The 16,061-nt window shown below is 41.0% G+C and overlaps 1 protein-coding gene and 1 long non-coding RNA gene across 11 annotated transcripts in view; one reads left to right on the top strand and one right to left on the bottom strand.

The window, feature by feature from the left end:
• Positions 1 to 16,061, top strand: part of chd9 (chromodomain helicase DNA binding protein 9) — an 87,235-nt gene that overhangs the window by 17,092 nt on the left and 54,082 nt on the right. Inside the window, exon 1 of one of the 9 annotated variants that reach the window (XM_014985241.2) lies at positions 1,654 to 1,860. The exons of 6 other annotated variants lie outside the window; for them this stretch is intronic. Coding sequence is in view for 1 of the 3 variants with exons in the window: in XM_014985240.2 (XP_014840726.2) it covers positions 15,070 to 15,099 (30 nt within the window). In the remaining 2 variants the exon portion in view is untranslated. Of the gene's footprint in view, positions 1 to 1,653; positions 1,865 to 14,880; positions 15,100 to 16,061 lie in introns of those variants that run through there. 2 more of the 9 variants (XM_088004408.1, XM_014985240.2) reach the window with 2 other exon arrangements.
• LOC106916746 (uncharacterized) lies at positions 10,612 to 14,500 on the bottom strand. 2 transcript variants are annotated; one of them, XR_015762546.1, is made up of 3 exons: positions 14,366 to 14,486; positions 13,749 to 13,877; positions 10,612 to 11,823 (listed from the first exon to the last, which is right to left on the bottom strand). It is a non-coding gene; the product is annotated as an uncharacterized LOC106916746 (long non-coding RNA). The 2 variants fall into 2 exon arrangements; XR_001418056.2 differs by lacking the exon at positions 13,749 to 13,877 and having other exon boundaries at positions 14,366 to 14,500.

Raw genomic sequence — 16,061 nt, 5'->3', positions numbered from 1 at the left:
AGATAACCACATAAATGAACTGGCTCTGCTTTTTTTTTTTTTTTGCAGAAAATCTGCAGTTGATTATACAAACTGATTACGCTTGATGGCAAAGATCTTTGGTGGAAACATGCAAACTACCTGAGGCTCAACTTAATGCACTATAATATCATCAAAACCTTATTTTTAGTAAGATCAAATCAAATTTGCCACACACATTGATGTATTTTATCCATTTACTACTGTTCATTTTGAAATTCGTCCCAAGATTCAATTGATTGGAAATTAGATTACCAAAGATAATTAAATAACATACATATATAAATTTGGAATACAAATGTATAATTACACACATTTTCCCCAGCAAGTATATTGCTGTGTGAACACAGAAACACATAGCTAAATACGTTGGCTGTTTATTTGAATGCTGTATCTAAGCATATTAATGGAAAGTCAAGTGGAAGGAAAAAAGGTATACAAGCACCAGCAGCACTGCAACCCAGAACATATGCAGAACTGCTACATTCTTTGTGCTTAGCCAGTACTGAACCAGATCCGACATCAGAAACTGGACCGTTGTTCCAAAGTCGTCTTTTCAGGTAAAAGTAGATTTTGAATTTCATTTGGAAATCAAAATAAATGCTTGAAATATGTCACTCTTTAGTCTTGTCACCCTGTAAAAACATCAGTCATTTTTTTAATTCAGTTTCTGACTTTAGCTTTTCAGTGATATTTCATTTAACTGTGTGTTGCATTAAGAGCAGCTGGGATTATTGTGGATAAAAGCAGCTCCTGAACTGAAACCCGGTTGCTGAAAAGCCACTGTTGTCTCCTTCTGTTTTGTTGAGTAAGGTGTCGTCCATTTGATGCCATTTTAGCCTTAAGACCTTTTGTTCTGCTGTTGATCTCCATTGTTTCACACATTGATGTGTGTTACAGTGACTGTTGCTTTAACAAAGAGCTCCATTTTTTTTCTTGCACTGCTGCTGAGTTGTAGGGTTAGTACTTTTCATCACAGCAAAGGCTTCAAATGTAAGAATGCCAGCGGCTGCTGTGCTGAGCAAAATAGAAAAGAGATGGAAGTGGCGACTGGTGGACACTGATGGATACTGATGGCCTGGGCTGCTGTAGCCACTAGAGGCCCCCTGGCAGTGACAGTGAGCAGGTGCCTCATCACTGCCTGTCTGCATCGCTTCCTTAGATTTATTTCACTGGGTATTAGTTGCTTTCCCCGCTCCTTTTTTTTTGTGTTGACCGCTAAAATTAAAAATAAAAATAACACCATGCTTGGGAAGGTTGGGAGTTTATTTCTTTGAACTAATTTTGATGTGTGGCAGGGTTGCCTTGTTTTTTCTTTTTTTAATATGCTGGAAGCTTCTGCAAGTCCTGACACACCAGCAAAACAGACTGGGAGGGTAATGCCATAATCAGCCCTGAAACTTGACACTAAGCATCAACACTGGCTCTCACCCCAACACCCTCATGGGCTGCACACCAACACAGGAACATTCTGCACACTCACACTCCTGGGAAACCTGCTGTTTCTGTGGCCACATGGTGGTGAGCTGACTTATTCACACACTTTCTCTCTCTGCTCACCTCCCCCTACGTCCCCAGATCCCTCCCTCTTAGTCTGTCTCTCTCTCTCTTGCTCTCTGAAGCAGTCTGTCGGTTTCATCCGGCCTGACCGTCCTGTCTGTCTGGAGACCTGCCAGATGAGGGCGGACGCGGGGGATAGCGAAGGGTCAGTGGTAAACAGGAAGTCATGAGGGTTTTGCTTTGGGCGGAAGGGGAGGGCTCAGAGCATGAGGGGAGGAGGAAGTCGTACTTGGAGAGAGTGTATCGGGAGCATGTGGGAACACTGCCAGCCCCAACTTTACAGTAGGTCTGAATTTAAACCAAGTCTTTCTGCTGCTTTACTTCCCTTTCTGCTCTCTTTTTCCCACCTTATGTAGAGATCAAGTGTCTTTGAATCATTTCTTTTTCAGAGTTAATCGGTTGGGGTGTGTTTGGACTGTAAATAAGCGTGGAAGCATTTCCTGCATTTGTGTGCGACTGGAATGTGATACTTGTGACATGAAGCAAGCTCCATGAACTCGAGTTAACCTCTCACTGGCAGACGCTAAAGCTGAACCACAGCAGCGCCTCTGATTATGCCACAGCTTGATTTGAACAAGACAGGAAGAGAAAAACTTGAAGAGTAGCTCTGAGCTGCGTGCAGTAGACTAAACCAGAAACACGGAGGTTTAATGACCTCTTTGTCCTTGTGTTTTTACCCGACACAGTGGGTGAAGAGTGTGAAAACGTTTCAAATACACTCTTAGATTAATTTCAGTAGACGTTAAACTTGTGGTAAACTGTGGTGCTCCATGTGAACTTCTGTTCCAGTTCACGTCTTTCTGCTTTTTAAGTAAATGTTAAGTACATTAAACACAGAAGTAGTACGGCAACTTGCTAGTTACTGATTTGTTAGTTCAGCAAACAGGTTTTGTGTCAGTAGGAAGTCATTAGTTAGTTGCCATGGATGCATCTGTATGTGAAGGCTTTGTTGAGAGTTGTGGTTATAGTAAAATATTCTATTTTAGCTGACATGTCAAATAAGTTGATCAATTTCTGCCTCCTTGATTGAAGAAAGTTGCACACTGTCAGAAAAATATTTTTCTCAGTTGAGGTGCATCAATCAGAAAAGAGCAATAACTCAGAGTTTCATTTCTGAACCTTGGGACTGCATGTAGCTTTTCCTATGAGAACCAAAACGTTAGTGATGTCTGCAGTTTGTCCCAGTGAAGAGGAGGACGAAGAAGAGGAGGAAGAATCATGTGTTGGAGTTACAAACGTGCAGCTCAGAATATCCAGAAAGACTCTTATGACTTAAACTTGTCTTCGAGTCAAATTATTATTTTTCCAAGGACATATTTTTGAATTTTTACCCTCCGTGCTGCCTATGAAATGTGTGGAGATGTCAGAACCTTGTGACAGTAAACAAAAGTTTTTATCTTAAGACCAAAGTAATTGAGCTTTTTCACAAGAAGGAAATGCCTGGGAGAACTTTCTGCTCCATACATAATAAGTGGAACTGACATGTTGCTCTCTGCCATTAAAGTCATAACACAAAGCTGGCTTTATAGTTGGGATTATTGTTCGACCGAAAGGTGAACCCGAGTCTTTGTCTGAAGTCTTTTCAGATGTCATCTTTCCTAAAACTGTCCTGTTTTAAATGCATAAGGCTGCTGCCAACTCCATAAGCTTTCTGTGGAGATGAAGTTTACAATGTGACTACTCGTAGCTTCTTTATACAAAGGTTTGAAACTTCAGAACAAGTTGTCGATTTCTGCAGCTCTTCCAGAACTCCGTAGGCCGGGTTTAGGTGGACATCCATGTCTTTGTGGTTTTGGAGTTGTGCCACTTTGTTGTCATGATCCTGTTTGTTCACTGATGTTTTCTAACAGAGCAGGAGCTGGGTTTATGTTAGGGCTGAAACGATTCCTTGAATGATTCGAGGACCTCGATTACTAAAATTCCTCGAGGAAAATTTACCTGCCTCGAAGCTTCGTTAATTTATGTTTTATTAGTTAGCGCACCGTGTTCCGGCCGGGACTTCATTTGCGTTGCGCGGAGCTCTCACTTCCGCCTCTGAGTTGTTGACAAAAGCTAAGTCTCAGCGGCATAAAGTCCAATCTTCAAGATTGGCCCGTGGGGATTTTATTGATTGATGATAATGCCCGACTTTTTATCGTTTTTGGGGAACCAATAAGCATCCTTAAAATGACTGGGGGAATGCCTGGAGTACGGCAGGATTTCTCCTCCGGGGCTGCTGGTTGAAAGCGAACGGCGGGAAGAGCGCTGAGGTGAGCGGATAGACTGAACAGGGCGGGCGGCTGAGTATCTGATGCTTACCGTGTAAATGTAGCTTTACCGACGAACCGCACAATAAATTTCATATCCCGGTCTGAAGAAACGGGTGGCGGAGCGCATCGTACATGGCTGGTAGATGAGTTTCTGAGTGTGACCAGTGAAGGTGTCGTAAATATCCCGTATTGCTTCCCCCGTGTTCGTCCCCCGGTCTAACGGTTCGTCAGTCCGCTGGTCTATTTCCTCCCCTCCATCTTACGTTCGTTCATTCGCCCTCTCCTCCCACTCCAGGCGGCATTTCCCGTATTTTCAAACCCAAAGCGTGACAGGTTAGGTGGCAAGGTGAGTTTAATTAATCTATTAAACTCACTGAAGATGAATACATAAACTAAAAGCTGGATTGTAGACATTTTATAAGCATATTTGTGAGCCTGCCTCTTTGTTATTAAATTCAATATAATTTCAGATTTTTCTATAACTTTTCTTCTGGTTAACTTAGAAAGTGAGCTATTATTGTTACAGGTTAGTTTTCTAAACTACAAAAAAGCAACTGTTAGGGATGCTCAAATATGAAAAATTGGACTGATATTGATATCTGATAGTAACACCGGTATTATGCCAGATTTACCAATATTTCATTTTATAATTTTTTTTATCCGATTACTCGATTAATCGTAAGAATAATCGATAGATTACTCGATTACTAAAATATTCGTTTACAACAGCCCTAGTTTATGTCATGATTAAATTAGAGTATCAGAGTAAAGGGGTTAGAAAGCAAACACACAATACCTTTTTTCAAATGTTACATATAATACATTTAGAAACTATGCATGTTCTCCTTCCTCTTCACAGTTAGGCATTGCTTTATGTTAGATCTGTCACATACACTCAAATACTTTGAGGGTTGTGGTTGCAATGTGATAAAATATGAAAATGTTCAGTGGTTACAAATACAGAAGCAAGGCACTGTACTGTCTGAACAACAAGTTGGCTGTATTTAAACCAACGTCGCTGTTTCAAAGATTATGCAACATTAATGTGTTATCATGCTCATCTGGAAAGGAAAATACATGGTGGTTTCTCTATTATCTTGTCCTTTTTGAGGTGAGGACATTCATCTGAATTTTTCATACTTTTTTTAATGAAAACAGTTTGGTGACTTTTTACATTAGTAAAACACATTGAGCATCGTTAACTTACTTAGCTGTACAGTTTAAAAGTCTTAAATATTTTTTTAATCATTTTTTTTTATTTTATAATTTTTCTGAAATTGTTTTTAGATTTTGTTTTAACCTTATTTTTGAAGACCTCAGACAACTCTTTTGCTTGATGTTCACTCTGACTTTAAAAATCATGTGCTCACCAAGCTAAATATGAGGTTTAAACGGGACTAACTTCAGAATGCTGAGTGTATGTAGGGGAGTCTTTATGAGGAGCTGCGATTTTTACTCCTTGCCAGGATGTACAAACCATTGCAAGACAAAAGAAACCCTCACTTCATCACATCCTGAAGGCTGGAGGTTGACTAAGCAGGGAACCACCGCGTCCTGCCTGTGCACTGTTATAATTTCGCTACCGCGTTTGTTCCCTTACAAGCAGGCATTGGCCCTTTTCTCTCCTTGCACCAATTCAATAATGAAGGAGCTGTAAAGGTCTGGCAGTAAGCCCCTTACTTCCCTCGCACTTCATCCCTCACTCATGTCTCTACTTCCCTCTCTCTCTCCTCCGTCTGGCGCTCTCTAGTGCATCCTGAGGGACCTCCTCTCAGCTCCACTCTTCAGCTTGCTCCGACCTTCCCGTTAATGAATAGCATCATCCAGCCTGCCTGTTTTGCACAGTTCAGCTTTGCTTCAGTGCCTGGCGTGTGACCTGCTGTGCCATCTTTGATTCAGAGAGCAGCACATCATTACTCTCAACAACCACAGTTTTTGGAGGAGACTTAAGAGGAGGAAAAAAAGGCGGTTAAATTGTGCTTGTAGCCCATCATGCAAAGTCCACAAAAAAACATTTGCTGGTTTGAAATGCAAAACAAGTTTGTTTCTTACATTTGCAGTGGATGAATCATAAAACACCAGCAAAATGTTTAGTTCTTCAAAGGCAGCAAATACTTTTAAAATCGCTGTATTTATCGGAAAAAGTTAGAGATGGAGACTTGTATGTAAATACTAGTCAATGCAGCTGTAACACATATGAAAATATCTGACACTGCTGCAAATTTGTCTCAGGTTGTCTTTGGTTGAGAGAGAGTTGAACTGGTTCCTGAACCACCACAGAGTACCAAACATTATCAGAGATTTTCTTTCATGACAAAATGTTTTGGCCAAGACAGCTGATAATTGCACAGTGTGCAGGGAGCTTTAGGCTGTTAGAAGCTGGCCAGTTCAGGTTATTAAACCAGGTACTGCCAATTGGAGCAGGTGCCAAGTCCTGCTGCAAAGTGAAATTAGCATCCAAGGACAACTTGGGGAAGCATAATGTGCTGTAAAAGAGGATTGCGATGACTTTAGTCTTCAGAAAACAGACACACACTAGCAGATGACATGGCTTTCCAAATCAAGACTGGCTGTAGAAATCTACACTGGATCTCAAGAAAATTGGATTCTCTGCCTCCACACTCTTTGGTGGCTTTTAAAGCACTGACTGAGTCCCTGTGTTTCTTTTGAATTGACTCTGCGTCTTTGTTAAAGATGTGGTTGTCCCTGTTCCTTTTGCATTTATTTCTGTCACATTTTTTCCTTCCACTCAACTTTCCAACAATTATTTTGGACACAGCACTCTACACAGTCAGCTTCTTATGACTTATCCTACTTGTATTTGTCCCATAATTGTGTGGGCCACAATATTCCTATAATAAAACATTTCTGTTTAGAAATCAATTTTATTGATCACATTTGATATTCAGGCCTTTGAAAATGCAGTTGTAATTTATCCCTTTGTGTATAATGAACCTATTTGATTGCCATTATTTTAAATTAATTACTGAGATAAATTTACTTTAGATGATATTGTATTTTAAAGCATCTTGATATTGGCAATGAATTCAAGTTTTAACTTGACCAAATAATGCTAAATAATGATGATGTTGATAGTGGGAAGGGAGTTTATTTATAGTGAAACTTGCCTTTCCCGCTGTCTTTTCTAAACAGGAAGAAGATGTAAAAACAGTTTGAGAGAGGATGAAGTCCATTTTAGGATAAAGTCAGGTTTTTCATTTACCAAAAGCCCTTCTTTCAGATTTAACTTTGTGCTTCTTCTTGGGTAAAACTGACAGAAAACATCAAAATTTATTGCTTGATGGCTGAACATCAGTGGGATTCAAGAGAGAATCTACATCTTAGATTCTCTCTTAAATCTAACTTATGCTCATTAGTGCACACACCCTTAAAATATCTTAAATCATGCTGAGCAGCTGCTCTCTAAGCTGACACTTGAAGAGGGAATGAAGAAGAGCAAATGCCCTAGTTAGAATAACTGCCTTCTCCTCTTAGTCATAGATCTTGATTGATGCCAAGTCAGGCTTTGGCTGTTCTCTAATTGGTCTTGTTTCACTGTGTGGGGTCTTTATTAATTAGTTCCTTAAAAAAACTGGATTTCAGTCCATTCATTCACCTATTTTGCAGGGAGCATTTTTGAAGACTGCCATTGCAAACGGTGAGCACCAGTGATGCTGTGATGGGAACAAGTTGTAACTGTGAATATAAAAGAGCTCAAAGACTGGCTGTTATTGGTGTGCTGTGCACTTTAGATTTGTACAACTCTCTCCTTTTTGTCTTTCTCATACCACATAAAAGATAATAAAAAAAAGATCAATATATTTCATAAATGTTCAGAGAATTTCTCCTTAACCAGCATTTCTATACCGTTAAGTCTGGTGTTCACCTCTGTCCCATCAAAATTGTTTAATATGTGTCTCTACACATAGATCTGTTTGAACTCAAAAACCTTTGTGTTGGTAAAAGATATCACTATGTGCCAATTAAATCAGACTGAGATGGAAATCAATTATCTCTAAATTAACTCTGATTGATATGAATAATCATGAAAATTAGGTTTTTAATCCTTTTCTCCCATTATTTAAAAGCATCAAAACTAAAATATTCCTAACAATCTTTGCTCTATAAACCAAATGTGTACACTTTAAAGCACTATTCTGGGATCGGTGTGCTTTGATGCGTAAACGGGGATATTCTTGTGACTCTCTTTTTTTTTTGTCAGATCAGAATTTAATGCCTCAATCAAAGAGCCCCTTTCTGATTTATGTGGAATATTCCTTGGGGGAGGGGGGATTCAAAATTTTAAAATTGGGGCATTTATTTCTTTATGTCTATGTACTAAGCTTGATCAAATAGATCAGAAAATCATCTTGTTCTTTTTTGTATGACAACAGGGTTAAATGTTGCATTTGTAAAAGCCTGTCGACTCAAATGAAGTGGTGTTTACTGTTGTTGGACCAGTTGGTTAAGTTAACATTGTTTTTTAAGCAAGATAACAAAACAGTTGTTTAGTTCAACGTTAAAGCAGGTTAAACAGTTGCAACAGGTTCTCGTGTTAGTTTTATTCTTGTTTATTGCAAAGTTCACAGTCTGGCGATACGCTTCAGCAGCTGTAACTAAGCTGTATTGTACCTTCTGAAACGAGCAAAATAGTTGTCTGGTTTGAACTTGTTTGCTGTTCCTGTCCACCTTTTGGCCTCTGACTGTTTGACCATGCAGCTGCTCCACACAGGGTCCTGATTGTTTTGGCTTTAGACTCTACATTTAAAGCTAATTGTATATTGATGGGCATTGTGCAGGTAAATGTGAAAGAAAAGTGGTGTGAAGTTACTCTATTTACCACATTAACAGTCATTACATTGCTCAGATCATTTCCTTCCGTTCATATCTTTGCTTTGAGTTAATTATTAAGTTTGGTTGTTGTTGCTGCCAGCAAACGTCACAACATGGCAAAAGAAAATCACAGCACAGCTGGTGGAAAGCAAATGAGAAACCTTCTCTCCCTCTTTGAACCTCCTGACCCAGAAGTAGCAGCAGTCGCCTGTTGTGAATTGAATTTGCGTCGTGAGCTTGCTGTCGCCCTGTCGCAGCACACAGCCGGACTCCGGTAACCATGCGCTCCATTTTATACTTTCAACCTCCTCCCCTCAGGGCAGCATGCTCAGCCTAGCTAGTTTTACTCTTGACCCTGAACCAACGATCATTAATGCATGGCACTGCTTTTAATTGGTTGAGGAAGCATCACTGTGCATCATGTCTCCTTTCATTTATCAGCGCTGCAGCTGCTGCCAGAGCCTCTGCTTTGGCTTGCAAGTTGGCCTTTAGCAGTTGGACTAATTAACAAGGTTATTTGTGTTTTTTGTTTTTCCTTCTGCACCTAGACACCTTAATTGTCTAATAAATAGGTCTGACTTTTGTACATTGGATAATTCTTTTCCTGAACAGTAATTATTTTATTGTGTAATAAACCCCACAGGTGAGGTATTCTCCAAGTGAATAGCACTGAAATGAAGATGTGAAAAAGGAAGCTTATGCTAAATCTAAGTGTGTGGTCAAAGTGAACAGCTTTATCAGGGAGCTGTTGATGCAAGCGATAATGGGGCTGTAGAAGAGCCTTCTGCTGTTGACTTAGAAGGCCTCAAATGTAAATAAATGACTTCTGATCAATATGTCTTTGAGACCATATTCATACCCACTCGTGAAGTAGGAAGGCTGGCACTTAGCTCATTTGTTGACAGTGTCTGAAGGTGTTGCAACCTCCTGTAAAGAGGAAAATGACTAAGCACTTGGTATGGCTTCTGAACCTCAGAGTTCAGGCTGTGGTTGATGCTAATCAGAAAAAGATCTTCAATTATTAATAAGGTGAGTCGGAATTAAACTAAAGTAACGTCTACATATCAATTAAGAAATTGGTGATGCTTGTTTGCCTTGTGTTTTGATGTTTGTAAACATCAAAACACAAGGCGTGTTCCACCTTACATATTCCAAGCATTTTGATTAAGTTTTAAACTCTTATTATACATATTTTATATTAACTTTAATTCATACAAAAGTTAGTCTTTATTTTTGTTTAAATATCATCGACATAAGTGGCTGGGATTAAATATTTCCAGTGATTACGTTCTAATATTTTAATAAAATCAGCTTACATTATAATGAACGAGTTAAATCCAGTTCAGTCTTTCACTTTCAGCCCTTCACTCCACAGGACGAGGCATCACTGACTGATTTGAGGTTTGAAAGAAACAAAATTTGAAATCTATGTAGCTGTTCCAAACTTTTCCTGATTTTAAGATGGCTTTTACTCCATTAGAGTGTAACTAATGTGAAATATTAAATTAAATGATGAGGTTATCTAGACCAGATTTCTTTCTTTCTTTTCTGTCCTGCTCTCGGCTCAAAAACACAGGAAACTTGGAAGTCTGTGCTGGCTAAATTAGTTTTACACTTGCACATTTCTACTTGTTTTATGCTTTTTACATAAACTGTACAGCATAATTGTTATGGAAATTGTGGAAAATCTCAGCACTGGTTTTTATGACGCGAGGCTCTTTGTTATTAAATTACCCCATTTGGTGTTGAGACGTAATTTATGTAAAAGACTCGATTCTGTAACCCATAACAATCAAGTTCTGGGAGAAAAAAATATTCCCAGGTTGCATTTTTGAAAAGCTCCTTTTAATAAGTCTGTTCTGGCTTTAGACTAAATAATAAACTAATAAAAATGCGGCATATTATACATAATCGGGTTTAAATAGTAAAGGTCACACACAAAGCAGTCAGATTTGGTCTTGAGTTAATTTAATGGCTTAAGTCACCCTCAGGAGGGTCATCCAGCTCTACGAGCAGCAATATCTGCCCTAAATAATGCGTTTTGTTTTTTTTCCCTTACTACTGTGAAAGCAGTAATCTGAAGGAGCCATTTACCAGATCAAACATCCACCATTGGCTGCCGTCCATGATGGCTCAAACAGCTTGTTCCCATTCGGCTAACCGTTGATGGTGCCCTGAATAACACTGGGTAACATCATATTCCTCTGCTGGATCATTTCTGTGTATGCCCCGAAGCGCGGGTATGAACTTGCCATCTTGTCGGCTCCAGTCAGCACACTGCTCGCTTTCTGCTCTCATTTCCATAATGGTTAGTTAGTTATAGACCCCTCTTCCCTGGGACAGAGGACCGCCTCACTAATACAGGCTGTTTGATGGTAATGGTGTTTAGAGACGGACACCTGTGTATTCGCAGCAGCTCTACCTCTCTGGGCGGGAAGGACATTTTTTTTTTTCGTTTATAACCCACTTCCTTTCACCGGCGTTGCCTCTCCACTCCCCTTCTTCCTCCTCCCCTCCTCTTCCTCTCCACTCTGTCATCTGTCCTAAAAGGAAGCCCCTCCCTTCCAGAAAACGCTGCCTGCCTCGTTTGCATATTAACTGTCTAGTTGCCGGGGAGCTGAGGCTTCATGCCATTTGACCGTTGAAGCCTGTGAATGTTGTTAACCGTTACTCCATTTTCCAGATTTATTCTTCCTTTGGTAAAATCAGAAAGTATATATTGATATTTTCTAAATGAATGACACACAACGGACATAAAATCGGCTTTTCAGTTCAGAAGGTTTTTCACCTCCTGCTCAGAGTCAGTTTCTTTGCTCATCAGCTGTGTCAGGAGGGAGAAATCACCGTGGGTTTTTTGAGCATGTTTATATATTTGGACACGGGGATTTGTGAAGGGACCTTTTATTGTTTGCATTTTACTGGCCATGTGTGCGTTTTCAACTCATCCCCAGGTACTGTACCCTGGTGGGCGTTATCTAACAGTTTGTTTAGCTGGGAGGGAGGGGCTGTCCCGCTCAGCTTCCCAGTAAGCAGGCGGTCCGCTTTAAAGTCCAAACTTCAAGGCTGTGCTTTGGCAGGTTGATCCCAAGCCTGCTGCTGCCGGTGCCGCTGAAACTTGGAAAGAGTAGCCGTTACTTTGCGCTCCAGGAAGCCGTCTCTGTCTCTGTTGGAGACACAGAGCAGAGAGATGTAAAACAACACAAACCAGAGAGAGGTACTGCGAGAGCCTCTACAACCACTCTTCTACCTACGTGACCTCGTCCCCACGTGAATACTTGTGTAATTTCAGAGCTTGTCCACACCGTCCTGGTTGTTTAGAACCTAAAGCCATATTGTGTTATTACCCGCATATGGTCACCCATATGCGGGTAATAACACATATATTTCACACTGCATCTGAGCAAACTCACAAGTATTAGAGTGATACTGGGGGTTGAAATAGAGCCATATTGGTGGAGATTACATAAGATGGCATAGTACAGAGCATGCATAGCCTGTAAAGTTTGTGACTGGCAGTCAGGGTGCTCATATTTATCGAAATTCTCTGATTTCCTTCTGTTATTTTGCTCTTCAATTAATCTTTTTGAATCAGTTGCCCTAGTCAGTCTGACTGGCACAGAGATGAGTAACCAGGTGCTGTGTGTAAGAGAGGGATGGTTTGAGTCATATGTTGTAAGCAGTCATTCCACATCAAATCTGAATTTTGCATGCATAAATGCATGATTGCGACTGTCTTGCATTCATTTTTACATCCAACAGCTAAGAGATTTTTCAGACATGTTGTCTGAGTGAACCACGTCCTAGAATGGCAAACATGGGACACAATGTTTAAAGTTGTTTCTCTGAAAATGTATCAGCTCTTCTGAGTAAAGTTCCCTGCTGTCATGTTGTGCATCCCCAGTGTCATTTTGAGGGTATTTTGTTTTGAAAGTTGCACCAGGTTTGCATTGCAAGCCAGTTTATATCAACCGTTGTGTCCTAAGGTATTTTTAAATGTATTTTATTGTTTTTACACACAGTTCCTGACAGTGACTTCAATGTAGCAATAGAGTTGTAACTTTATCATTTTAGAAAATATTGGCCCATATTATTGATCAATGCAGAGATAGATAAACCAGTTGCTACGAATATGTTTTTCGCACTTCCCTTACGTGTCTTAGATGTTCTCTGTCACGAATAACATTTAACATACTGCAGGTAGACTGTTAAATAGGCAGATAATCATATTGCCAGGCAAAAAAAAAACCCACATCAAATATGTGACCAACAAGTATTGCATTATTAATAGTTATTATTAAATAATAATAATTTTGCACACGTTGTTCTTATGATGACAGTATCTATCAATCAGACTGTATTGTACAGAACAATGTTCATAGTTTGTATTTGCAGGGCAAGCCTAAATAGCATTATTTCAAATCAATTTGTATTTGCTCGACCTTAACTCAATAAAAAATGAGGTGCAGTAAGAAAGAAAAAAAAATTATGTTGTACTTGTTGATAATTTACTGTTAAATGCAAAGTTTATTTGAAAATGACTACACTTTAAAAAACACTGTAAACAAAAGATTTAAATTTCAAGTTTAGTACTTTCAATTTCTTGACAGTACCCAACTTGGGACTTGAATGTGTAGACTTGGGACTTGTCTTGATTTGAATGGATTTACTCATATTTGTGACTTGCAAAACACTGACCTTATTCCCATCTCTGATAATTTTAATACCATTTTAGCATTGTTGAAAACATAGTTTGTAATTTGCAAGAAAATGGGATTTGGGGGATTGAATCGTCCCCCAAATATGACACAAATCATTCATTGTTTCACTCTCATAGCCCATTGTGTCATGAACTGGATGCACCTCTAGTTATATGCATTAGTGACTGAGGACTGACCTAGTAGTGCTGAGTGCTGTACCTGGCTTCAGGCCAGTTGCGTGTCTGAAAAATTCCCAGTACCATGTGCGAGCTGGTGCACATGGCCGCTGGATTGTGGTGTCAGGACTTTCCTTAAAGGTGTTCTCATTTTCTCAGATTTTATTCTGGCATTCAGCTTTGATCAGGATATGCCTGTTTAGTACTTTTCTTACCTTCCTGTCTTCATGCTCTTCCTTGTCACTGTTGCATAATGACCCAACTTTGACCTTGTCTAAGTGCTGGTGTTGATTTGAAATCAATTTTAGCATTTGGGAACTGGTTTATCTGCGTGTTTTGGCGATCTGTAAATAAATCAGCGCATTTTACATAGAAGCCGATGCAAGGACTCAAAAAAAGGAAGCACTCATTCTGCAAATCTACAACGTGGGAGAAATCCAGTACTTTGGGGGTTAAGTTGAGAAAGTTAATGTAATAACTGCTAGCACCATCTGCTGGCCTACTTCCTCACAAAGAGAGAGAGAAAGAGAGAGAGAGAGAGAGAGAGAGAGGGGTGAGTGAGCGAGAGAAAAACGAGTCTGGGTTTTAACGACATCTCTAATATTCATGCTGATGCATTTTGCTTCTTTGTGCTTTCATTTTCCACTGCTCCGGCTGCCTGAATCGCAAGCTCGCCACACACACGCCAGCCAGGCGGACAGAAGGGCAACAAGCAAGGACTGGGAAAGGGATAAGTATAGGGAGGGGAAAGAGAAGGGAAAACCAACAAAACCAAACAACCGAGAAAGGTCAAACAAAGCCTTTTCTGTAAGCAACAAGAGGAGAAACCTACCTTTATCCGTCTGCTGAAGAAGACGAGGAGAGACGTAAAAAGGGAGACGACAGAGCAGAAACGGCGAAAAGAAGGAGAATTAAGAGGACCAGAGAGGCACCGAGAGCACACTCACGAGAGGCAGGAGGAAAAGGGGACTCAATGTGGGGGGGAGGAGAGAGGAGGCAGGGTAAGGCAACTCTGACACACACGCGCAGAGAGAGAGAGTAAGGCTGAAGCCGGACGACGGCGAAGCGGCACGCAGCAGCAGAATGAGAGCTTCCTGGACTGCCACGCACCTCCTCTACCGCCAACAGCGCTGCTCCCTCATCACCCTGTGAAGAGACGAAAGAGGGAGGAAGAGAGAAAGAGAGAGAGAGCTCCCCATGCGCTCCTCTTGAGCCCTGCCCGCTGGGGGAGGAGGCGACGGAACGGTTCCAGCACCGCTCTCACTCTCGCCCGAGGAGACGAGCTGACCGGGAAAGGAGGAGGAGGAGGGAGGAGGGGAGGAAAACCAGGAACGAGCAAGTGAGGGAGGGGAGGGGGGAGACACCAGCTCAAGGAAGAGTGACAGAAACCGGACTGTGGAAAAAAAAAAAAAGAGAGAGGAGTGTTTGGAAGAGAAGGAGTGAGTGAGCAACAGAGAGCAGGAACACGGTGAAAGGGCAAGGCTTTTGTTAGCCGGTTGGAGAGGGGGAGCAAAGAGGAAGGAAAAAAAACTCACCATGTCTACAGTGAAGAGGCCAAGAGGAAGGGTAAGTGAGCTGCTCTCAGAGCTGGGAGGGAGGAGGAACGAGGGTGGGGGGGTGAGAGGAGGAGGAGGAGGAGGAGGAGGGGCCCGGCAGCAACTGAACAACCTCCTCTGCTACTGGCTCATGCTGCACTGCCGCCATCTTGAACTCATTGCTGATTTTTTTATTTTTTTTATTTTTTTCCTCTGTGCTCCTCTTTACTCTCATTCTTTCTACTGTGTGTGGCATAATGAAGACGCGGCGGATTCATCTAATTTCCACCCGCCCCTCTTGGCCTTTCATGTCACACATCACTTTGTCATTCTCCTGTTGATCTGCGCCTACAGCTGTCCTGCTCTGTAGTTTCAGTGCACCGTGTGGTGTGTGTTTGCCCTCCACGAGTTGAGCCCGTCAGTCACCAGAGAGCCCGCTCCATGTGGAAATGAGGGGTGGGCACTGAGGGAAAGGTGTCCAACCTAAATGGAGCTTACTCAACCTTTTCGTGGGCTCTGTCGGTGCCCGCCGTTTTTCACGGGACTGCGTGCTGTGAGAGAGATTGAAATCACTGCAGTGCTGGCAGGCTGTAATTTCAGTTATTTATAGATGTATTACACAGCTGCAGCGCTCTCAGTTTTGGTGCATTTTATCTTTTCTCTCTCCATCTCTTTAGCTTCGCTGATAGAAGCCTGTTTTTGTATTTTTTTTGTCGCCCTTCTCTTCATGTGTGTTCATGGGTTTTTTTCTTATGCATTACTTTCAACTCCTCCCTCTGTTTTTTTTAACCATTAACTTGAATGGGAACATTCCAGCTTGATCCCAGCACATTTCTTCCTAATAACCTCAGCAGAGAAGCACACGTGAAAATCATAATGCAGCTCTTGTATGTTTTTTTCCCCCTCCCCTCCTCTACTTTCTTCCAGAGGAATTGTTAATCATTCATTCCCTCCCCCCACTTTGGTATTGAGGTTTAAGCTAATTCTCTTTTA

The sequence above is a fragment of the Poecilia mexicana genome, unplaced genomic scaffold (genome assembly GCF_051168715.1).
Source record: "Poecilia mexicana isolate PSO_F unplaced genomic scaffold, ASM5116871v1 scaffold_3, whole genome shotgun sequence".
NCBI lineage: Eukaryota > Metazoa > Chordata > Actinopteri > Cyprinodontiformes > Poeciliidae > Poecilia > Poecilia mexicana.
Note: the sequence above shows the minus strand (reverse complement) of the source record. Positions and strands in the feature narration are given on the sequence as shown.